Source organism: Pongo pygmaeus, chromosome 2 (assembly GCF_028885625.2).
Source record: "Pongo pygmaeus isolate AG05252 chromosome 2, NHGRI_mPonPyg2-v2.0_pri, whole genome shotgun sequence".
Taxonomy (NCBI): Eukaryota; Metazoa; Chordata; class Mammalia; order Primates; family Hominidae; genus Pongo; species Pongo pygmaeus.
In genome coordinates, this window is record NC_085930.1 from 52287723 (window position 1) to 52312363 (window position 24641).

At 43.6% G+C, this 24641-nt stretch overlaps 2 protein-coding genes across 3 annotated transcripts in view; one reads left to right on the forward strand and one right to left on the reverse strand.

Annotated features, from left to right (window-relative positions):
* Positions 1-21049, reverse strand: part of CD80 (CD80 molecule) — a 35969-nt gene extending 14920 nt beyond the window's left edge. The window contains exons 1-3 of one of the 2 annotated variants that reach the window (XM_054481292.2): positions 20652-21045; positions 18838-19137; positions 5352-5669 (exon numbers count right to left, since the gene is read on the reverse strand). In XM_054481292.2, coding sequence (XP_054337267.1) covers positions 5352-5669; positions 18838-18937 — 418 coding nt within the window. In that variant the 5' untranslated portion in view covers positions 18938-19137; positions 20652-21045. Of the gene's footprint in view, positions 1-5351; positions 5670-18837; positions 19138-20651 lie in introns of both variants that reach the window. The other variant, XM_054481293.2, reaches the window with a different exon arrangement.
* Positions 21050-21769: 720 nt separating this feature from the next.
* The window catches only part of ADPRH (ADP-ribosylarginine hydrolase), a 31093-nt gene continuing 28221 nt past the window's right edge, over positions 21770-24641 (forward strand). The window contains exons 1-2 of the mRNA XM_054482005.2: positions 21770-21969; positions 23425-23836. Coding sequence (XP_054337980.1) covers positions 23756-23836 — 81 coding nt within the window. The 5' untranslated portion in view covers positions 21770-21969; positions 23425-23755. The remainder of the gene's footprint in view (positions 21970-23424; positions 23837-24641) is intronic.

A 24641-nucleotide genomic window follows, 5' to 3' on the forward strand; every position in this document is an offset into this window, starting at 1 on the left:
ATATGGAAGCCTGAAAAATAGAAAGCTGTATAGATTGAGTTTAGTTGTTAATTGACTTGGGAGTCTTCCATGCATAATTTATGACTTCTTGGTGTTCTATATATTTGTCCGAATTAATTACTGGGATGAAGCTATGCTAGCTTTCAAACAGGAGATGCCTTTCAGAAATTTGTATATTGTGCAGTTGCCAGACCAATTAAATACCTGGTTGAAATTTAAAAAAAAAAAAAGTAGTCTTTTACTCAGAGATACCTATATCCAAACTACAACATTGAGCCTATAACCTCATTCACCACACTTTATTGTTTTTCTTACTATTTTTATATGCCTTAAAGGGACAGGAAGGCCTTCCTAGCATTCCTCCAAGACACTTGAGGCACTCTTTCATTTATATATTTGATCCCCATAAGATACTGAAGTACAAAGTACAGGAAAATAAATGCAGAGAACATAGGAGAAAGATACCCTAGCGCTTCGTCACTTATTCTTACACATAAAGAGTTTGGCTTCTTAGCATGAATGTAGGGATTCAATCTCCCCATAGAGTTAGCTTTCTTTTCAGAATTCTGAGCTCCACAGAGATGTCATGTAGCATATGGTCATCAAGAGCAGGTTTTAAAACCAGTTCTGCCTTGTGACCCTGGGTCAATAACTTACCCACCTTTAGTCTTAGTTTACTCATCTATAAGATAGGGACACTAATACCCAGGGTTGTAAGAATTAAATGACATCATTCATAGAAATCACTTAGCACAGAGCCTGACACACAGGAAACTAAATAGTCTCACTCTGTTGCCCAGGCTGGAGTGCAGTGGCACCATCTTGGCTTACTACAACCTCCGCCTCCTAAGTTCAAACGATTCTCCTGCCTCAGCCTCCACAGTAGCTGGGACTACAGGCGCACACCACCACGCCCATCTAATTTCTTGTATTTTTAGTAGAGATGGGGTTTCACTGTGTTAGCCAGGATGGTCTCAATCTCCTGACCTCGTGATCCACCAGCCTTGGCCTCCCAAAGTGCTGGGATTACAGGCGTGAGCCACCACACCCAGCCAATGATAGCTATATTTAAGTGGGTCTTGAATTTATCCTCTCTTAGGTAAGCCCCCTCATTTAAATCAGGTTGCCAGGCAAACACTTCCAGGAATGCCTTGTGGCACCTAGAATAATGAGGATAAAGGGAAGCCATGACAAATGATTATAATTGCCAGGAAAGAGGAAAAGTTGGATTTGGTTGGAGGTGAAGTTACCTTTTTTTTTTTTTTCAATGAACCCTGTCCCTAAATGAAGTTTGATATGTTCCTGAGCCATTTTTAGTTGGCATTGTTATTTCCCACTTATTAATTTATCCTATAAGATCGACTCATGACACAGGCAGCTGACATCTAGAATATTCTCTGTTTCTTATAACATCAATATGTTTTGTGTTATAACTAGGAATAACAAATCCAAAAACTCATATCCTAAATTATTAATATGATTCATGTTCATTTCTGTGCTCTGCTTTTCTGGGAAATAACCTACAGGAATGCCACTCGTACCAGGAATTGTATTAAAAATCTTTTCAAGGCCAGGCGTGCTGGCTCATGCCTGTAATCCTAGCACTTTGGGAGGTCAAGGCAGGAGGATCGCTTGAGGTCAGGAGTTTGAGACCACCCTGGACAACATGGTGAAACCTTGTCTCTACTAAAAATAAAAAATTAGCCGGGCGTGGTGGCACATGCCTGTAGTCCCAGCTAGTTCGGAGGCTGAGACAGGAGAATCGCTTGAACCCAGGAGGCAGAGGCTGCAGTGACCTGAGATCACACCACTGCATTCTAGCCTGGGTGACAGAGTAAGAGACTCCATCTCAAAAAAAAAAAGTTTGAAAATCTTTCCTGGCTTAGAACAGCCTAAACTCCATCTCCCACCTTTTTTCTAAGGTGATCTGTTTAGGGTAACTACTCCTAAGGTCTTGTGAGATTGTGAACAATCAAAGACGTTGTAAGACTGTGACCTTTGTATCTCATTTTAATTAGTTAACCCAATTTTTACCACTCTTAATAGGAAAGGGTAAGAATGTCTTACGAGGAAAGGAATAGGTGCACACGTTTTAGGAGGAAAAATCCATTAACCTAGTTAAGCTGTTAACTAATGTAGCTAGTTCTCAAACATGCCAGTTAATGGAGGTTTTCATATGGCTGTGCTGATATTATATTACCATTGTGCAATCTTAGACAAATATAGGATAACCAACTTGTTCTATTTGCCTGAGACTTTCCCAGTTTTAGCACCAAAAATCTTGTGCTCCAAATAAACCCTTTGGTTCTGAGCAAAGAGGATAACTGGTCACTCTAGCCAAATGAGAGCTTAATTCCTTGCTTCTCAAATTGTGGTCCTCCACAGCAGCACAGGCATCACCTGAGAGCTTGTTAGAGGTGCAGAATCTCAGATCCAAACCCCAGACCTCCTGAACTTAAATCTGCATTTTTAACAAGACCCTCAAATGACTCATAGGCATATAAGCATTTGAGAAGCACTGCTTTGACTCAATTGGAAAATTCAGAATGCTTCTCAGTAAAATTAAGCAAGTGACCTTTTTGTCTTCCCTTTACTGGATTTTGTCCACCCCCACACCCTCGGTTCTGAGTATCCCAGAAATCTCACATTGTCCCCTTAGCTGTCCTTGGTCTCTTACAGTAATCTGCTAATAGGGCCTGCCCCCCTTGAAATGTTTCCTTTTCTCACTCTTGGATTTTCTTCTTTATCTTTCTATTCAAATTCACCTGACCTGAGTCTACTTCTCTCTGGGTAGTCCATTAGAGGACTACGTACCTAATGTAATTAACTAATACAGGCTAATATATTTGTGGTGCCACCCCCACCCCCCACCCCAAGAAACACATTTTCATTTTAACAGGGATCTTTTAGGAGGAAAATGGAGAAACTAGCACGAATGGCTATGATGATGAGAATTTCAGGAGTCAATGCAGGTAAAAATTGTGGAAGAGGTAGGCTTCTTAGTACCCCTCAAATCACATCACCATATAATAATTTATTCTATCCAACAGCAGAGAAAACACTGAGTGAAGTTTAAGATAGTTCCATGTAACTTTGGCTTACTCCCCAAAACTTCAGGTGTGATCTGGATGTCACAAGTAAAGATTCATAGCTAATGATCAAAACAAAGAAGAACAGTAAGGAATTCACTAAGGATCCGCTGAAGTTATCTATTATCAAGGTTAATCATTACGTTTTATTAAGTAAGAAATTTGGTTTTCACTATAGGCTCAAGTCCCAGGGGAAAAAAGAAATATGTTCAAATTTCAACTGTGAGAAAATGGCTCAGGGTTACAATTTCTCAAAAAGAGCTCTGGCTCCTTCAGTATCCTGTGTTATACTGTGATTAAAGTGAAACCCCCTTTGCAAAATTATGACTGAGACAGTGAAAGAGATCTAACTTAACTGACTCCATCTTGCTTCTAACCTCCAAGCTGTCTTTGTTCATTCCTGGGTGTAGGCTGAACTAACTTTGGTAGAAACTTAGTTTATAGTTTATAGTTTAAACAAAGATGGTAACAGCCCTTTCCCAAAGCAGACCTCCTTCTTGCCTGGGGAGTAGATTGCCTTTGTAGGACTAACAGCCACAAGATTAGAAATTATGGTTTAGGAGTCATAAAGCTGGATGCTATGAGATTCTGACCCTCCCTAAACTGCTCCTAAGATCAGTGCTTGAGCTATTTTGCAGCCCCTGCACTTGATGGATCAGCTGGCACCACCCAGATCAATAAACTGACTCATCTGATCTTGTGGCCCCCCACCCAGTGCAAGAAGACAGCTTCAACTCCCTATGATATCATCCCTGACAAATCAGCACTCCCAGCTCACTGGCTTCCCCCGACCCACCTAGTTATCCTTAAAAACTCTGCTCCCCAGATGCTTGGAGAGACTGATTTGAGTAATAATAAAACTCCTGTCTCCCGCACAGCTGGTTGTGCGTGAATTACTCTTTCTCTGTTGCAATTCCCCTGTCTTGATGAATCGGCTCTATCTAGGCAGCAGGCGAGGTAAACCCCTTGGGCGATTGCAAAAGCAAGGGTCCTTTCTTTCCGAGACCAGAAATGCTTGCCTTCCACAGTAGGTACATAAACAGGGCTTTGATTCATAAATTAGTTTTTTTCCTTGTGGCAGGAATTAATTATGCATCCAATTCTCTAACTTTTTTTTTTAAAACAGAGTCTCTACCACTAGGGAAATGCTCACCCTCCTCTGTAGTCTGCTTTTTGTTTTGAAACAGTCTTTGCTCTGTCACCAAGGCTGGAATGCAGTGGCACCATCTCTGCTCACTGCAACCTCTGCCTCCCAGGTTCAAGTGATTCTCCTGCCTCAGCCTCCTGAGTAGCCACAACGTCCCTGGCTAATTTTTGTATTTTTAGTAGAGATGGAGTTCCACCATGTTGGGCAGGCTGGTCTCAAACTCCTGAGCTCAAGCCATCCACCCACCTGGGCCTCCCAAAGTGCTGGGATGACAGGCTTGAGCCACCGCACCTGGCCCAATTCTCTAACATCTAACTTTTCAGGACTGACTGCTAGATTAGAGCTTCAAATATGCAATAAGTAAATTATCACTTTGAAAATATTAGAATATAATAGTAAGATAGCCATAGTAATAGACATTCACATACTACCTGAAAAAGATTTATGCCTCCATTGTTCTTTTTTTTTTTTTGACATGGAGTCTTGCTTTGTCGCCCAGGCTGGAGTGCAGTGGTGCAATCTCGGCTCATTGCAACCTCCGCCTCCCAGGTTCAAGCGATTCCCTGCCTCAGCCTCCAGAGTAGCTGGGATTACAGGAATGCGCCACTACATCTGGCTAGTTTTTGTATATTTGGTAGAGACAGAGTTTTGCCATGTTGGCCAGGCTGGTCTTAAACTCATGACCTCAAGTGATCTGCCTGCCTTGGCCTCCCAAAGTGCTGAGATTACAGGCATAAGCCACCATACCCAGCCCCGTTACCTTTTCAGCATACTTTCACAGGCATATATTTCTGGGTCAAGTGCAGTTAGTAGTAAGGCTACATCAAATCAAAGATACCCCTTGGTGATTGAGAGGCTCTTTAGGTCATTATAGTGCCCCAGGATGATTATCATGAACTTGGATTGTCAAAGAACAATAAATGCACATTAACAGATATTTCCAGGACATCTTTAGAAACCAGTTAGAGTTTATCATACAACTAGAGACTTAACTCCAAGAAATGAAGTGAGATACATCCCTCTTTGGTAAAATTTTCACCTAAATCAATAGCCATGTGTCTTTAAGGGCATTAAGAATCTGCCGGCCTAGAGTAAAATCAGAAAATCCCACCAACCTTTGACCGATAACGTCACTTCAGCCAGGTGTTCCCGCTTGAAAGCGTCTTTTTCATACTTCAGAACAACACACTCATATGTGCCCTCGTCAGATGGGCGCAGAGCCAGGATCACAATGGAGAGGTTATTAGTGATATCAAAGATGGTCCGGTTCTTGTACTCGGGCCATATATTCATGTCCCCAGACATCATAGTCAGCACCATTTTCTTCTCCTTTTGCCAGTAGATGCGAGTTTGTGCCAGCTCTTCAACAGAAACATTGTGACCACAGGACAGCGTTGCCACTTCTTTCACTTCCTTGGTCACGTGGATAACACCTATGGAGAGGCAAACAGAACAAGATTGTATATTTATTAAATATAGATTCCTGCACAGTCAAGAATCCAAAGTCGGCAGTAACAGAACTTAGGGTGTTGTGTCTAGTGACTAAGCATCAATCCAGTTTGATTTTCTGGGTCCTCAATGCTTTTTTTCTCTTCATTTTTTAAAAATTATGGTAAAAAATACATAACAGGCTGGGCGTGGTGGCTCACGCCTGTAATCCCAGCACTTTGGGAGGCCGAGGCAGGCAGATCACTTGAGGTCAGGAGTTCGAGACTAGCCGGGCCAACATGGTGAAACTCTGTCTCTACTAAAAATACAAAAAATTAGCCGGGTCTGGTGGCGGGTGTAGTAATCCCAGCTACTCGGGAGGCTGAGGCAGGAGAATCACTTGAACCCAGGAGGCGAAGGTTGCAGTAAGCTGAGATTGCACCCCAGCCTGGGCAACAAAAGCAAAACTCTGTCTCCAAACAAACAAACAAACACATAACATAGAACTTATCATCTTATTGATTTTTAAGTGTACATACAGTTCAGTAATGTCAAGTATATTCACATTGTTGTGAAACAGATCTCTAGAAATTTTCATTTTGCAAATCTGAAACTCTATGCCCATTAAACAACTCCCCTTTTCCCCTCTCCCCTCAGCCTATGGCAATTGCCATTCTGTTTGTTTGTATGAATTTGGCTACTTTAAATATCTCGTAGAAATAGAATCATACAGTAACAGCCTGTTTATGATTGGCTTATTTCACTTAGCTCGATGCACTCAAGGTTCATTCACGTTGTAGCATATGATAGGATTTCCTTCCTTTGGAATGGTAATGATATGATCATAAGGATAATGAATAATATTACACACACACCCCCCCCCACATTTTGTTTGCCCATTCATCTGTAGATGGACATTTGGCTTGCTTCCCACCTCCTGGCTACTGTGCTGCTATGAACATGGGTGTGCAAATATCTCTTCAAGACCCTGCTTTCAATTCTTATGGATATATGGAATTTGGGGGTCATATGGTAGTTCTATTTTTAATTTTTTGAGGAACCTCAATAGTGTTTTCTATAGCAGTTGCACCCGCAATGCTTGTTAAAGGTTTTGGAAGTCACTATCTAGAAAAACTAAATGTGATTGCATAAAAACTAAATTTGGTTTCGAAAACAATGAAGACAAATGACTAAAATCGGACTCATGGACCAATATTATAACATAACCTATCCCCTTCCTTTTTCTTGAGAATTTTCCAATGACAGGCAAGATTTAGGAGCATATGAACCTTCTCTCACAGCAGGCAATTTTTAGTCCTATTACTTATTTGGTTTACCTAACACAATACCACCCCCAAGAGAAGTCAGTCCTGACTAAGGTTCTGGGTACAGTGGTGGTGGAGGAGGGCAAGGTGCTGCTGCCCACCTCTGTCTAGATAGCCTATATTGAATTACTCTTCATACTATTTCCTTTTTTTGCTTCCTCTGTGATGGCTTTATGGAGGGGACAGGTGCTATGTCATTTAATCCCACAACAACCCCACAAGATATGTATTATTTTCCCCATTTTGCAGCTGAGACAACTGAGAGATTGAGAGGTTCAGGAAGTCTAGGACAGGGCAGGTCAGCCTGAGATTCCAAGGGCCTACGATTCTGCAGTCATGACGAAGAATAAGGGAGGGAGATAAGGTCAACTAAGAAGAAAAAAGAGGGCCATATTTTAAATAGGTAGGGAATATAATCAATCTTCATTATTCATGAATTCTCACTTACAGAAGGCCTCCTTCTTGGCTCTGTTTCCTGGTCACTTGATTAGGTAATTTTCAGCTACTACTGCCTTGAGAAATAAGGAAGAATTTCACTATAAAGACCTAGTCTCTGATGCTCACCGCCTTTTCCCTTGCGTTTCTCCTACAGCCCCTCTCCCCACAATCACGTGATGCAACAACAACACACACACACGCACACACACACACAGATATGCACATGTACACGCATTCATTTAAACTGCAGAACTGCATTTAACCATGGGAAAAATCTAAGAATAAATTTTATCCAGATTAAGTGAGCTAAAGACAATCCATTTCATGTGACTTCACTGGCTTGGCACAGGAATAAAACCTTCATCTGTCACCTTAATACACATCCTGATTCCTCCTCTTTTCCCTTGAGTGACTTAGGATTTAAAGCTCTCAGGACTGCCTACTTCCCTACCTACCTTAAAGGCAATCATGACTAAGTGCACCCTGCTAACATCCTTGCCTAGAGGCTCCTGGTTGTTGGTGTAGAAAGAACATGGGCTTTTTTTATTCAATAAAATCCACAGTAGCTGTGTGACCTTAAGCAACTTACTTTACTTCTCTGAACCCCAGTCTTCACATTGGTTATTATGAGGATTAAATGAGATAATTTACGGCAAGCACATACTGTAATTCAGTGCCTAGACACACACCAAATATGAATCCCATTCTCCTTTCTCCAAGGGGGTGGGGAATTTACTAACTTCTAAGGCTTTTGATTTCATCTTTGGACAATTTGACTGAGGAAGTTTTGCTTTGCTTTATGTTGAAGTCTGTTTCCCTCTAGCTTCTACATGCATTACAAAACACATCTCATTCTTCTTACGTAACAAGACTTGCAGATATCTGAGGATACTTATATCCTCTCTCAGATAGTTCTGCAGGTTCCCATCTGCCCCTGTTCCTTATTGATGTACTGAAAGTGAGTACCATCAGTTTCCTCACTATACAGTCTGATTTGTGTGTATATTTTTTTGAGAGAGCAAAGTCACTAAATCTAACATTCCAGACATCCACTGTGTGATTGGCTCAGAGTAGAACTGGGTTGTCACTTCCTTTACCTAAAGCTATGTTTGCAGCCTAAAGTTGAATTCAGTATATTAGCAGCCACCTTACACCTTTGATGTAACTATTGATATACTGACAAGCAAATTGCCTTATTTTTCCACCTACACATACCACTGTGTGCTGCTGCTACATCCAGTTCAACACCCCACCAAATGAGTAAAGCTCTTCCAGTGACGTTATCTTTCGAGAGTTATCCAGAATCTTCCCCTTCCCTGCATCTCCATAAGACGACACATCTTTCTTTCTTTTTTCTTTTTCTTTTTTTTTTTTTTTTTTTTTTTGAGACGGAGTCTTGTTCTTTTGCCCAGGCTGGAGTGAAGTGGCATGATCTCAGCTCACTGCAACCTCCACCCCCAGGTTCAAGCAGTTCTCCTGCCTCAGCCTCCCAAGTAGCTGGGATTATGGGCTGCCATCATGCCCAGCTAATTTTTGTATTTTTAGTAGAGACAGGGTTTCCACCATGTTTGCCAGGCTGGTCTCAAACTCCTGATCTCAGGTGATCCTCCCACCTCAGCCTTCCAAAATGCTGGGATTACAAGTGTGAGCCACCACACCTAGCATGACGAGACATCGTAAGCATTCAGAAATATGGAAAGGCACCTGCTTGTCTTATGTATATAACCAGATGCCTATGGGCCAGGAGTTGGGGACAGAGACAGGGATCCCTAGTGAGGGAGAAAGTCCACTGGTCCCCTGAGAAGACCTGGATATAAGTGCCAACCATGGGTTAAACAATGTACTCAGCCCCAGGGGATATGAAAGTCATAGTAAAGAATGTGAGATCTGGAAGGGACTTCCATGATCATTCATTCTCGTGGCCTTATCTTACAAATGAGGAAACTGAGCTGAGGAAAAGAAACTGCCCCAGTTTTACACATTTTTTTCTTTCTGGCCCAGGCTTTTAGGGCCATTCTTCTTGTTTACCAATTTCTTCAGTTTTAGGCCACGGTCAGTAAGTTAAGCCAACACTGTCCCCACCCACCCCAGTCCAGCCCTACCACTGAGCCCTCTTGCTATAAGAAACAGAGTCCCAGGCTGGGTATCGTGGCTCAAGCCTGTAATCCCAGCACTTTGGGAGGCTGAGGTGGGCGGATCATGAGGTCAGGAGTTTGAGACCAGCTTGATCAACATGGTGAAACCCCATCTCTACTAAAAATACAAAAAAATTAGCCGGGCATGTTGGGACACACCTGTAATTCCAGCTACTTAGGAGGCTGAGGCAGGAGAATCACTTGAACCCGGGAGGCAGAGGTTGCAGCGAGCCAAGATCACACCACTGCACTCCAGCTTGGGCGACAGAGTGAGATTCCACCTCAAAATAAATAAATAAATAAATAAGAAACAGAGTCCCTTTCTTTCCAAGCCTGATTGATCCCATGGTTCCAGGCTGAAATGACTCCCATGCTTATACCTTTCGACTATTTCTACCATCTTCAGGTACCCTAAATGGATCCTATATCCTGCCTTTATCTCTTTGGCTATCTGCAGTCCATGCCATACAGTTACCCTCCAGCCTGGATTTGCTAAAAGAGTTTTTATTTAAAGTATTCTGTTCACTTCTCCATCCATATAACCAAGAAATATTGGCATATCAATATCTAAACTAGTCTCTGTGTCAATAGCACCAAAATTCCTTAGCAGGCTGTATTTTCTGATTTTTGGTTTAGAAGGCATGGTCATTCTTCCTAGGCTGTAGGACCTAAAAGCAGCATCCCTCTAAGGCTCCAGTGCCCCCTGCCCAGTGCTGTCGTACTGTGCCTTCTGGGCCCTGTAGCCCCTGGAGCCACACAGATCCTCTTAGGGAGACCCATGTCCAGGGACTTCATTTCCAAGCCCTCTATCTTCTTAGATAGCAGGATCATGGGGCACTAGCACCTTTCCATCTCACCAGCCATTCTCAGGCCTCTGTCAGACTGGATACGGCCCCACCACAGCACTGAACAAGAGAGTTTTGTGATGATGGGTATTTGCATAGCAAAGTGAGGTAATGCGGAATGGTCCAGGCACCTCTTCAGCAATTGTGTGGAATGTTGCCAGCCCCTGCTTTAGGGAATATAACTGAAAGAAAGGAAGAAATAAAAAGACGTACTTGAAGGGAGCATATTTCAAAGTGAAGCTATATTAGCTAAAGATCAAATGACTACCCAGACACTCCTAGTGTTGCAAGGAAAGCAAAATGAGACGTAGAAGGAACATGGGCTATCCATCTCCATTGACTTGGATTCTAGTCCCAGCTCAGCCGCTTGCTGTTTCATCTGTTTCTTCATCTCTAAATAGGTATGACACCCACCCCTTGGGATCATTGGAAAATTCAGCTCAATTAAATGATGTAAATAAAAAGTCCCAAGGACATAGCAGGTCTTCTGTAAGTTTCCATTTTTTCTTTCTCTCTCCTCCCACTGTCAACTCTTACCTTTCATTTCACTCAAGGGTTATGTCAGATATATAGCACTCTGGTCTTGCTATGGGCCAGACAGACAGCAACTCACTTATCTGGGCCTCCCAATAATAGGGTCTTTCCCCACTGAACTATTCATTCCTACCAAAAAAGAATCTTTTTTTCTCACTGATTTTGGTATGTGGTGATGTTAGCAAAAGCGTAAGCATAGCTGAAAGGGAAATATGTAATTTTGGTGATGGCTTCTGAGGATTTTTTTTCCAGCCTTCTGAGAGTAAGCGTGAGGAAGAACGGGACTAAAAAGAGGAACCCAAAATCTTCCGAACAATTTGGAAATGCACACACACAAAAAAAACCCAGTTTTTGGGGTTCCACCACACAGAGACAGAAAACAGTCATTATAAATTTGCCCAACACACGTATACACCATGGAATACTATGCAGCCATAAAAAATGATGAGTTCACGTCCTTTGTAGGGACATGGATGAAATTGGAAATCATCATTCTCAGTAAACTATCGCAAGAACAAAAAACCAAACGCCGCATATTCTCACTCATAGGTGGGAATTGAACAATGAGAACACATGGACACAGGAAGGGGAACATCACATTCTGGGGACTGTTGTGGGGGGGGAGGGGGGAGGGATAGCATTGGGAGATATACCTAATGCTAGATGACGAGTTGGTGGGTGCAGTGCACCAGCATGGCACATGTATACATATGTAACTTACCTGCACATTGCTCACATGTACCATAGAGCCTAAAGTATAATAATAATAATAATAATAAAAAGAAAAAAAAAATTGCCCAACAAATTTATATCAATTTTGTCTGTTTTAAGGACTCCATCACACACGGACAAAAAGCAGTTGAAACGGAAATGTCTCTAACGATTTTGTCTGCTTCAGTGACTGGCGGGCAAAGTCAGTGCCTGGAAATCTCAATATTACTCTCTCAAACCTGGTTGAACTTCTGAGCTTGCTTTGCCATTTTTGAATGGGCATTGTAACACCTACCCAACCCAGTGGGTGCAAGAATTCAAAATGAGATACTGCTCATAAAAGTCCTCCACAGTACCTAGGACATTAGAGGGAGCCAGTGTCTTCCCCAGAGATCCACACAGTTCAGGTCCCACTTTGCTCACATCTACTCTCGTGGCCCCTTGTCAAAGAGGCCTTCCCTGACTCTCCTTGAATAGTGCCATCCTCCCTGCCCCCCTCCATCCTGCTACTCTTTAGTCTCTTTGCCTGATTTGTTTCTCTTCAGGCTTGTCTCCAGCTGATATGTATTTTTACAACTGTGATGTATATTTACAGGTATATGTGATACATAATTACGTATGGAGCTATGGAGCAGAGGCTTCCTCCTTTGTTCACTGCCATATCTGCAGTGTCTAGAACAGGGCCTGGCCCATAGTAGGTGCTCAGTAAATACTTGCTGAATGCATGTCTAGGCATGAGGAAATGAGGTCTGCCTCCATCCACTGTGTATTAGAATCATAACCTTGAGCAAGCTGGGTAACCTCTCTGGGCTTAAGGTTCCATCTCTGTAAAACAGTCATAATACTATTGCATGATTTGAATGTGTCCCCTAAAGGTTTTGTGTTGGAAATTTAATTCCGGGTGCAACAGTGTTGAGAATTGGGACTGTTAAAAGGTGATTAGGTCATGGAGATTCTGCCATCATGGATGGATTAATGCCATTTTCTTGGGAGTGGGTTCACTACAGCAGGAGTGGCTTCCTTATAAAGGATGGTTTTGGCCTCCTTCCCACTCTGTCTTGGGCGTGTTCTCCTGCCTTTCTATCCTCTGCCATGGGATGATGCAGCACGAAGGTCCTCATCAGATGTGAGCCCCTTGACCTTGGACTTCCCAGCCTTCAGAACAGTAAGAAATAAACCTGTGTTCTTTCTAAATTACCCAATGTCAGGTATTCTGTTATAGCAGCACGAAACAGACCGAGATAACTATCTTCCCTGCTTCACATAATTATCACAGCGATCACAGGATACCAGATGTAAAGTGCTTTCTTAACTGTAGAATGCTCTACAGATTTTTAATGGGGTTGTTCTTTCTCATGCACAACAGCCTGCTTTGCTGAACCACACCCCCATAGGACCAGCATCACCATGGTAACTGGCTGATTCTTGAACTGAGTTCAGTGCCCATAGCTGGCATGGGGAGCCCATCCTGCATCTCTACCCAGCAGCAGTCAGAAAGGGCCAGAGGCTGTGAGAGGAGGTGGAGAGAAGGCAGAGATGGACAGCAACACTGCTCGCCTTCTGGCGAATGCGTGGAAACTTCCCACCTGTAGGGCACAAGGGGGACACTCAACAGTGCTGGCCTCAGCCTCTGCCTCTCCTGACCCCTTGGCCACCCTCCTACTCTGACCACTTCAACTCTGGACTGCTAGCCACCCAGGAGAGGAAGCTATTTGCCAACAAGTGTAGAGACCACTAATTTTAGACAAATAATGGACCTCTCGGCCAGGCGTGGTGGCTCACGCCTGTAATCCCAGCACTTTGGGAGGCCGAGGCAGGTGGATCAGGAGATCGAAGATCATCCTGGCTAACACGGTGAAACCCCATCTCTACTAAAAATACAAAAAAAATAAATTAGCCAGGCATGGTGGCGGGCTGATTTTTGTGTGGAGGACTTTTATGAGCTGTAGTCCCAGCTACTCGGGAGGCTGAGGCAGGAGAATGGCGTGAAGCCGGGAGGCGGAGCTTGCTGTGAGCCAGAGATTGTGCCACTGCACTCCAGCTTGGGCGACAGAGCAAGACTCTGTCTCCAAAAAAAAAAATTGGACCTCTCACGGGCTCCACCTAGGCCAGGCACCCGTAATCCCAGCACTTTGGGAGCTGGCCAAGGCGGGTGGATTGCTTGAGCCCGGGAGATCGAGACCAGCCTAGGCAACAAAGCAAAAACCCCATTGCTACAAAAAGAAAAAATAGATCTCAATCTACAACAAAATATTATTTCAGAATATTATTTGGCCGCAAAAGCAAATGGAGTACTAAGACATACGCAACATGGATGAACCTGAAAGACATAATGCTCAGTGAAAGAAAATAGTCACGAAAAACCACATATTGTAAGAAATGTCCAGAATATTCTTTCTTACCTGGATTCTGGAAAAAAAGGAAGAGAAAAGAAATGTCCAGAACAGGCAAATTCATAGAGACAGAGAGTAAATTAGTGGTTACAAGGAGATGGGGTACAGGGGAATGAGGAGTAGCTGCAAATAGGCGCAGGTTTCCTTCTGGGATGATGATTTCCATCATCATCCAGAACATTTCTTTCTGGAATTCGATAGTGATGGTGGTTTCACAACATTGCAAATATACTAAAACCCACTGAATTGTACACTTTATTTATTTATTTATTTATTTATTTATTTATTTACTGAGGCAGAGTCTCACTCTGTTGTCCAGGCTGGAGTGCAGTGGCATGATCTTGGCTCACAGCAACCTCCGCCTCCAGGGTTCAAAAGATTCTCCTGCCTCAGCCTCCTGAGTAGCTAGGATTAAAGGCACGGGTCACCTTGTGTGGTTAATTTTTGCATTTTTAGTAGAGACAGGGTTTTACCATGTTGGCCAGGCTGGTCTCAAACTCCTGACCTCAGGTGATCCACCCACCTCAGCCTCCCAAAATGCTGGGATTACAGGAGTGAGCCACTGTGCCTGGCTGAATTGTATACTTTAAAACGTTGAATTTTATGTCATTGCAAATAAAACATGAAGGGAAAAAAAGAATCCATACTAGGAAGACCTGAGTCTTCCCCACCCTCTCCACACAGCCTGGAGGCCTGGGGGATGCAGTGGCCAGTCTGCAGTGCCCCTCCCAGGGAGTTCAACCTCAGCAGCTGTTAGAGAGGCTGCCCTCGCAGGGGTCTGGGAGCTGCATCACCACTGCTGGTGGAGAAGGGAGAGAAGCAGTTGACACAACATCTTTTAACTCACCAAATGACGGGATATACATGATCTCCCTGGAAACACAAGTGTGCTTTTTAAATAAACATTTTCCCTGACTATGAAATAAACATTCTTACAAAGAATGGAAGATATAGAAAAGCGTGAAAGTCACCTATTGTCTCACCACCTGGAGATTTTACCGTTCCTGGTTTGTGCACACTCTTCCAACAGGAGTGACCCCCCTCTAAATGTCTGATTAGGTGAACTAGCACCGACAGGGCTGGTGTCAGCCCTGGGCTAGGTGCTAGCCACACAAAGGAGACAGGCAGAGCTGCCTCTGGCAGCCGCAGGCTTGAGACCTGTGTCTCCTGGTGTTCACACTGTTCCTGACTTTTTCACCTGTTTAGACCCTGCTCATATACTCTGTACCATCTGATCCTTACTTGTTCTCTTTCTAATCAGTATTTATATCCTTAAAATGCTCAGGGACTTGAACAGCTGTTGTCAGGGTGATGATGGCAACAATCACTGCTCATGGGATCCCTGGGCCAGCAGCATAGTGGTGTGTGTTGCGGGGAGAGGAGGATGTGTTCTGTGAATGGTGGCACTTTGGGGCATTCTCTTTTCTCCTAGCTCTGAGTTCTCAGACTATAAACTTATTGGCAATGCTTTTCCTACATCTCTTGCCTCCTCCTACAGGAGGCCTTTCCCCTCTCCTTAGACCTGACCCTCTCTTAAAGGACTCCAGCTCTGAAGGAAAAGCTGCCCACATTGGCCCCTCTGAGGGCTGCCCTGTTAGAGCCTCTGCCTTACTGCCACCAGTTGCTGGAGTATAAAGTCAGGCATTTCTGCCCCCATAGACAGTGCCTGCAGGCCTAGAGGGGGAGAGGAGCCTGGCTGGTTCCACCCTATGCATGAAAGAGGAGTCCCTTTCCCTGGGTATCAGTGGCTGGGCAGGAGGAGAGGGGGAACACCTCTGCCATGGTGTGGCTTCCTGACCTAGGGCAGGAGAGGAAGGCCTAGTGTGGCAAATCTCTGCCCTGAATAAAGCCCTCTATAATCCTACTCCACTGTATTCACGGAATCTCGCCTCCCACAGACCATGCACAACTCACACCTACACTCCCGTTGAGCAGTCCTCACTAATTTTACATGGTACACAGTCTCCAACCCATCAACTCCCTTCTGATCCAATTCTTTTCATCAAAGACATCATCAGTTACTGTAAGTTACTGAAATAACCTCCTAATAGGTTTTGCACAGTCACTGTGGCTGCCCTACAAGCCACTCTGTCCTTCAGTAACACTTTTTTCTTTTTAAAGTTATTTACACCTTTACTACCGAAACTCAAAGTGTATGGTGGAGCAGCATCAGCATCACCTAGGTGCTTCTTAGAAATGCAGAATCTCAGGCTCCATCCCAGACCCACCTAAGCAGAAACAGCATTTAAAAAACTATATAGACTTTATTTTTTAGAGCTGCTTTAGAGTCATCGAAAAATTGAGTGTAAAGTACAGAGGATTTCCATATACCCCCTCCCCACATATTCACAGCTTCCGCCACTGTCTACATCCTGCGCCAGGGCAGTACACTTGTTACAATCAATGAACCTACATTAACACATCATTACCACCCAAAATCTAGAGTTCACGATAGGGGTCACTCCTGGTATTGCATATTCTGTGGATTTGGACAAACTTATAATGACTTATATCTATCATTACGGTATTATGCAAAATAGATCCACTTCTCTAAAAAATTCCCTGTACTAGAAACAGCAGTTTAGCAAAACCCCCAGGCTATTGGTATGTGTAAAGAGTGAACAGAGCTGGGGTAGACTACACCACTCTTCTGGGTAAAGCCCTTCCAGCTGCCTGAATAACATGTGGATTCATGATTATAGCCCACAAGTGCTGCAGGGTCTGGTTCTTGCTCACTGGGCCAGTCCCTCCTCTGCTACTTCCCTAGCTCACTGCCCCTCCTTGCTGGCAGGGGAAGACAGCACTTCCTCAGGCAGTGCCTGTGCCCTGCCTTCAAAGTACTTGGCTTTGTTGGCCACACCTTAACACATTCATTTGAGTGGCTATTGGATTACTTTTCCTCTTTCCAATGATAGTAAATTTCACAAACGCAAGAGCCATGTCCCCAGGACCAAGAAAAGTCTCTTGCTTTTAGGAAATGCTCATGTTTGTTGAATTAATAAATGATTAAACAAAAGAATGAACACCTGTGCCAGCCTCATCCTTACATTTGTGCCTTTGTCCAGGCTGTTGCCCTGACCAGAATTCTCTCTCCATCATCCATCTGCCTCTGTAAAGCCTGCCCTCCTTGCTGCAGCCCAGTCTGGTACCCACTTTCCCAGATCTTGGGCTCCTACAATCAGGGCAAAGCATTTCATTGCTCTTTGCTTGTTCTACATGGGTTAGCTTTGCATTTCCCCAACTAACATATGCAGACCTCTCTGAGTGCAGGAATCCTAGCCTTAACTTTCGTGGCCCACCTGGCGCACAGTAGGTGCTTCATTGACTCAGTCACAGCAGCAGTAAAACCAGGATGTAGCTGGAGAACAAGGTGCTTTCCTAAACATCTTTCTTTAGCTCAAAGATCTCTTTCCATTTACCTCTGACCCTAATTTTCCTGGTACAATTTCTAAAGTCTGGGTTTTAATTTTTATTTTATGTCTTCTTTTACTTTTTTTATTGTTCTCCCTCTTTCTGTCTCTCTCCCTCCCTGCCCCCCTTATTTCTGGGAAGCCTGTACAAATTTCCTTCTAAATATTTTAAACTCCTCTGTACTCCCCAGAAGACTAGTTTGGGAATGCTTCCCAAACTCCCCAGAAGGAAATTGTAACTGTTGGAAATGTAATGTAACTGTCAAATATATACAAAACCTGAGGTGTAAATTGTGAAATGTAGGCCATGGTTCTCTTGGTTCTGAAACAATGTAAAATAGCTCTGGACAGAAAATTTTAAATGACCACCATTGCAGTCAAGTAATCTGTGTGCCCCCAACTCCTCTTCCCTTCCCTCTACCTCTCTCTCACACCTCTGATATTCTAGGCAGTACTTTACGTGAGAAGTTTTTAAGACAAGGACCCTTAATAGTCGGGTTTTTGCAGACTGGCAAATCATGCTGGAGCCCAGACTTCTTTATTTTTGGGAAACCGGGAGGTATGCTGCTCACTAGAAAACAGATCTTTTGTTTTCTGACTTAAAAAAAAAAATCAGAACCATCCTGCCGACAGGGACAAGCCTCACCCTTCTTGACAGTCCCAAAAGCTCAGCACTCTTAAGATCACCTGAGCAGGAACAAAATCCTCCAGAAGTCAAATTATTACTTTCAGGACGTATATGTAATACCTATGTGGCAGATTAAAAATAACTAAAAATATAATTTTGTGTTAAATCTGATACCACTTAAAGTCAGATGCCAATGTTGAAAAAAGAGCTCAGCATCCAAAGCAGAACAAATAAGATTAATGTATTAAGAGGAACTTAAGAAGGTTAAGAAGATTAATGTCATTAAGAGGAATTGTCCTCAACTACTCTCCCACCTTCAAATTGGAAAGAAGATCACCATTGTTCAATTTTAGAAGCAGGACACTTTCGCTGAGCTGTATCATGAAAACATAGTTTGGGACTAGACTCCGAGGCCAGTATTGGCACATCACAAAATGTAAATGAGCATCTGATATTCATGGAAGAGACCATTATGAATCGGCTGTATGGTTTTGTTAAAATAACACTGTCCCTTCCACGCTTCCTTGAAGGCCTGGGTTCTTGAGTTAACTTGGTTGCTAACTTGCTGTGTGATGATAGGCAGGTCCTTTAACCTCTTTGGACCACAGTCTTCTAATCGTTAAAATGTTTTGAAAACACCCTGAAGGTTCCTTCTGGCTTATAGGATAATAGAAGGGAGCAGCTCAGAGAACCCCATGTCCTTTCTCTCAACCCTGTAGCAGTTGACTCAGTTAAGTTCTTGAAAGTTGCTTACCTGAACAGAAGTGAGAAAGACTAGCCAGCACCAAGAGCTGAAAGAAATTGAGGTATGGACACTTGGATGGTGATGTTCCCTGCCTCCGTGTATGGCCCATGGCTTCAGATGCTTAAGGTCAAAAGTGAAAGCCAACAATTTGGACCCAAGTAAGACCAGGGCACTTCCCAGGTACAAAACAGGCAGGGCTGATGACAATCCAATTGCTCACGCAGAGGACCCTCCAGTGATGTTTACAAAACACACAGAGATTGGAGGGTGTTCCTGGGTCTCCAAAGGTTGTGGATTTAGTTTCACAAACTGAAAAAGGAACAAATAAAAGTCATTCAGGAAGGAAGGTGTGCCTACTGTGAGTTGCAAAACTCCCAAGTTGCCTGCTAAAATTAGTTGGAGAGCTTAACCTAAGCAACCTCTAAAGCAGGGCGTGACTCTGAGAAAAAGCCAATTGAAATTCTGTGAGGGGACCAGTTCCAAGAACCAACCACAGCCCTTCCATGAAAAGGCTTTCTACTTAATAGGTGGGGTTAAGATTTGGTTAGAAATAAGAGAGCTCTAAGGACCTTCCATATCTGTTAGCCAACCTACAAAAGTTCAAATCCTCTTCTGAACATACCAAGAAACACAGAGCAGACAGTAAGGGTGTATTTTGTCCAAGGCAGGACCTAAGTTATGAAACAACTTCTTTCTTGACATATTAACACAAGAAAACAAGTATCTCAATTCTTTAAACCCTCTACTCAAATAATATATCATAAAGGGGTATGAGATCTCAAGAACCAGAAAAGTCTATCCATAAAAAGGGAGGGAAAAAAAGAACTGCAAACGTTACTTATTAAAATTATGTACTCCAGGGCCAGGCGTGGTGGCTCATGCCTGTAATCCCAGCACTTTGGGAGGCTGAGGTGGGCAGATCACTTGAGGCCAGGAGTTCCAGACCAGCCTGGCCAACATGGCAAAACCCCATTTCTACCAAAAATACAAAAATTAGCCAGGTGTGGTGGTGGGTGCCTGTAATCCCAGCCACTTGGGAGGCCGAGGCACGAGAATTGCTTGAATCCAGGAGGTGGAGGCTGCAGTGAGCCAAGATGATTGCAACACTGCACTCTAGCCTGGGTAACAGAGTGAGACTCCATCTCAAAAAAAAAAAAAAAAAAAAAAAGTTATGTACTGTCATGTGAGGTGGCTAGGGATTAATTTTTCCAGTAAATACGTCAAAATTGAGAAATGAAAATGAACACTGTGCTCCACTGTCACCCCTTCAGGCTGCTACCAGGACACAGCCCCGTGCTGCTCAGAGAATGCTTGAGTGTCCTCTTTGGAGACCACCCTAGAGCTAGAGTTCCAGCCACGCCATATTGTTTTATTAGCCATCATCCATTTTAAACAGGATTAGTTAAAAGAGATTTATTCACCAGAATTTGTTTTTCTTAAGATAGAATCTTGCTCAGTCGCACAGGCTAGAGTGCAGTGGCGTGACCATAGCTCACCACAGTCTCAACCTCCCGAGCTCAAGCGATTTTCCCACTTTCACTAGAATTTTACTGGCTTGAGAAATTCAAATACAGCCCACAAAAACAATATTTGCTAGCATCTAGGACATTTTAAAATAATGGGCCACAATTCTCACTATGATGCTCCAAATATGTCGGGAAGCCACAGCCTCCTGTGGGAATGAGATCCTGAGGGTTCCTTTGAGGGCAAGCATGGATCCAGGAGGTGGTAGCGGAGGTATTGTTTGTTTAAAAAGCAGTGAGGTTGCCAGTAACTAGTTCTACCAAGCTATCCCATAGTAAGATACTAGTAAATGTACTTACTTGCTGAAGAAAAATTCCACTTTTTCTTTAAATCCTTTGATTTCAGGATAAGACTCCACTTCTGAGATGTTCTCTTCTTACAGTCTGTAAAGCAATGATAAGTCACTCCGTTTTTCTTTGGATAATCTCTCAGAGAGGTGACATTTCCTCTTCTAACTTCCTTTACTTGATAGACGGTTTGAGTTCCCTCAGAAGTACTTCTTCAGTGCCAGGAGTTGGACAGGGTGTTTGAGGAAGAGCCCTCTGCTGCTGTCTTCTCCCGGTTGCTTTTGTAGAGGCTGTGGCTGTGGCAAATCACACAGCAGCCTCCCTCACCACTGTGCGCGGACTAACAAACATGAAATACCACGAGCACCAGGCGGCCTAGGGGAAGAGAAGAATGGTGCACAAGAAGAGGGAGGGGCATCTGGCTAGCCTTGCTGTGTGATGGGAGGCGAGCTTCATGGGCTGGCTGTTTCTGTGCTGGTCTCAAGTTTTGTTTTAGCACCCAGAGTTACTCCTGAGTCCCTGCAGGAATAAGCTGTCGACCTCATATGTAGGGGACACTTTTGGGAGAGTGCTCAGCTCACAAGACCACCCAACCGTACTCCCACCTCTGCATCCCACCATCTTCAGAGAGTGGGCTCCTGCCAGCCACGCTGGACAATGAATTCTGGTCACCCTAGCCACAGTTGAGTGCACCTCAGGTGGGGTGAGGAAGACTTTAGTCATGCCCATCACTCCCATTTCCAACTAGCTTGCCACCCACCCCTGTGTGTCCCTTTGTAGGATTCTGGAGCCCCTGTGAGTGAGCAGCTGACCCATGCTGGACCAGTGTACTTGTTTGCACAGGTGGAACCCGACAGCACCTTGCATGGGTTGCAGTGAGCTGAGATCACACCACTACAATCCAGCCTGGGTGACAGAGCAAGACTCCATCTCAAAAAAAAAAAAAAAAAAAAAAAGACGCCATCCTTCCCATACCATCCAGAAACAGAGCAAACCGTGTGGGTGAGAAATACTGACTGCAGCGGCAGCTTCCTTCATCTCAGCAACAAGTTTGTGGCAGGGCTTAGTGGATACCACCCTATTCACCTTAGATTTGGAATACTGAAGCTTTGGAAATCACGAAGGCAGAACTTGCTATGAAAGGACTCCACTGCACTGTCACCTTCTGTATTGGCAGAAGGGGCCTAGTGAGCACCCTTCTTCACCTGTGTCTTGTTCTGGTCTCAGATGCATATTTTGAATAATTGCAAGGAATATGGACGTGACAATTCCTGCCTTACCTCTAGTAGATCAACATTACATTTTCAAGTAAAGGGAACATAGATTAGAGGTAAGTTCATGTTTTCTATTTTCTTGAACATTTATTCAGATCAAAGAAATGTTTTCACTGATTTTTGCCACTTCTACTTGATACATTATTACAATGCACTGGAAGTGATTTTTTTTCCAGGTATTTAAAGTAATAGAAAGTTATAGATGTCAACTTAAAAGAGCAAAGAAATACAGAGTTTTAGAAATTTATTTTTATTATTATTATTATTTTTTTTAGATGGAGTCTTGCTCCACCGCCCAGGCTGGAGTGCAGTGGTGCAATCTTGGCTCACTGCAACCTCCGCCTCCTGGGTTCAAGCAATTCTTCTGCCTCAGCCTCCCGAGTAGCTGGGACTACAGGCGTGTGCCACCACGCCAGGCTAATTTTTGTATTTTAGTAGAGATGGGGTTTCACCATATTGGCCAGACTGGTCTCAAACTCCTGACCTTGTGATCCGCCCACCTCGGCCTCCCAAAGTGCTGGGATTACAGGCGTGAGCCACCGCACCCAGCCGAGTTTTAGAAATTTCATGAGGGACTATATGAATAAAAATTTTGACGATCACAGACACCCTCAAATTTTAAGAATCCCAGTGAAATCCTAACATGCCTTGGAGAAACACACATTAAACAACTTTGCCATTAGCATCTTGATGTGACTTAATCAAAGAGGCTGGAAGAAAGGAACACCAGGCAGGTACTTTACAGGGTTTCCCCAGTCCTGATTGTAAAATTCAGAAGGCTTCTCTTCCAAGATTATGTACTAATTCCTCTTCCTACAATGGGTCTAGGAGCATTACCTGTGGACCACAGATTTCTAAGGTAAATTTCTGGACACTGGAGGTGAGATGGATGAAGAAGGGCAAAGGAAGCTGAACCCGAATACCTATATTACTGGAAAACAAAACAAAACAAAATCAAGTAAAAGATTTAAAAGGAGGCCGGGTGCAGTGGCTCATGCCTGTAATCCCGGCACTTTGAGAGGCTGAGGTGAGCGGATCACTTGAGGCCAGGAGTTCAAGGCTAGCTGGCCCACATGGTGAAACCCCATCTCTCCAAAAAAAAAAAAAAAAAAAAAAAATGCTGGGCATGGTGGTGCACACTTGTAATCCCAGCTACTCGGAAGGCTGAGACATGAGACTTGCTTGAACTTCGGAGGCAGAGGTTGCAGTGAGCTAAGATTGTGCCGTTGCACTCCAGCCTGGGTGACAGAGCAAGATTCTGTTTCAAAACCAAAACAAAACAAAACAAAAAAACAGAAAAACTTTAAATGAGTTTGTTCTGAGGAGCAGGCCCAGGGTTGGAGAAGAATAGAGCAGGAATTACTGCTCCTCAGTGTAAATTCTTCAGTGCCACTTATTTTTTTAATCTATCCTTGGCTTTACTGTAATAAAAGTGAAAGAAATTCTTTCAAAAATTTTTATGTGAAAAATTAAAAGGATAAATTTATGAAAGTATATTTTTATAATTCTAGGGTGAGCAAGACACAAAACTTGGAAGCCACGAAAAAAGAAAAGATACACAGATTTGAGTTCATAAAAATTAAAAATATTTGTACAATGAAAGACACCATAAATGAAATGAAAACACAATCACAGACTGTAGAGGACCCGGCAGGAAGAGATGACGAGAGGGAGATGCAGCTTTGTCACTCAGAGGTTGGTGCAGAGGCTGTTGCGACACCGTAGGGGAAGCCTGGCCCTTTGCTTTACCCCTGAACAAGATGATCTCTGTGGAAATGAAGGTTCCATCTTTCCGCTCTTGACCTTGGAGCCGCTTCACCTCCTCATGCTGATGAAGCCGGCATGAGCTCAACCTTCCTTCCCTTCCATTCAGCATCCACAAGGAGGGCTGGGCTGGCTCCTGGCAGTGGCCTCAGAATTCCTGTAAGTGCTGTCATGTGCATGTTGCCTACTCAGGGCCCATGGTGCTAGCCTGACTGCTGGGAAAACCCCTTTCCCACAGTGGGCTCACTGTTGCCAAGTAAACAAAACCTGTTGCACTGACAAAAATTTTCAGGGGAGTTTTTCATGTTCTAATATGACCCTTCCGTGAAGTTTAGAAGTTCATTTCTAGATGTGGCTGCAGTGAAGGATGGCAGGAAGCCTTCTGACCATTTCAAGACAATTCCCTAGAGTCTTCACGCTGGTTTCTGTCACAGAATATGGTGACAGTGAACTTCAGCTTCTCCGTGGAGGGTTGAAATGCTCCTGGCTCCTTTCCCTACTTTAACGCAGCATGTCTATAAGGCCTGCACCCATCATAGGGCAGCTGATCTAGGCTTTAAGGCTATGGTGCTCCCCAGGAGTGCCACAGTCTGCTAAAGCTGGCAGCAAACTCATCAAAGTGGGAGAGTTCACCTCTTCCTCTTAAAATGCTGTCACATTCTTTCTGGTTCTTTCAGATGGAAATCACCAAAATGCTTAAAATGAAAAGAAAAGTGGACTTTCAGAGCTAGCCCTAGTTCAGAGTGAGGGCCCTCTTCTTACTAACCCACCACACACTCTTCCTCCTATACTTGGCATCTTACTCTTCCTGCCTGTGACTCTTTTTTTTTAATTAATTTTTTTATTATCAATTTTTTTTATTATTCTACTTTAAGTTCTAGGGTACATGTGCACAATGTACAGGTTTGTTACATATGTATACTTGCTCCATGTTGGTGTGCTGCACCCATTAACTCATTTACAT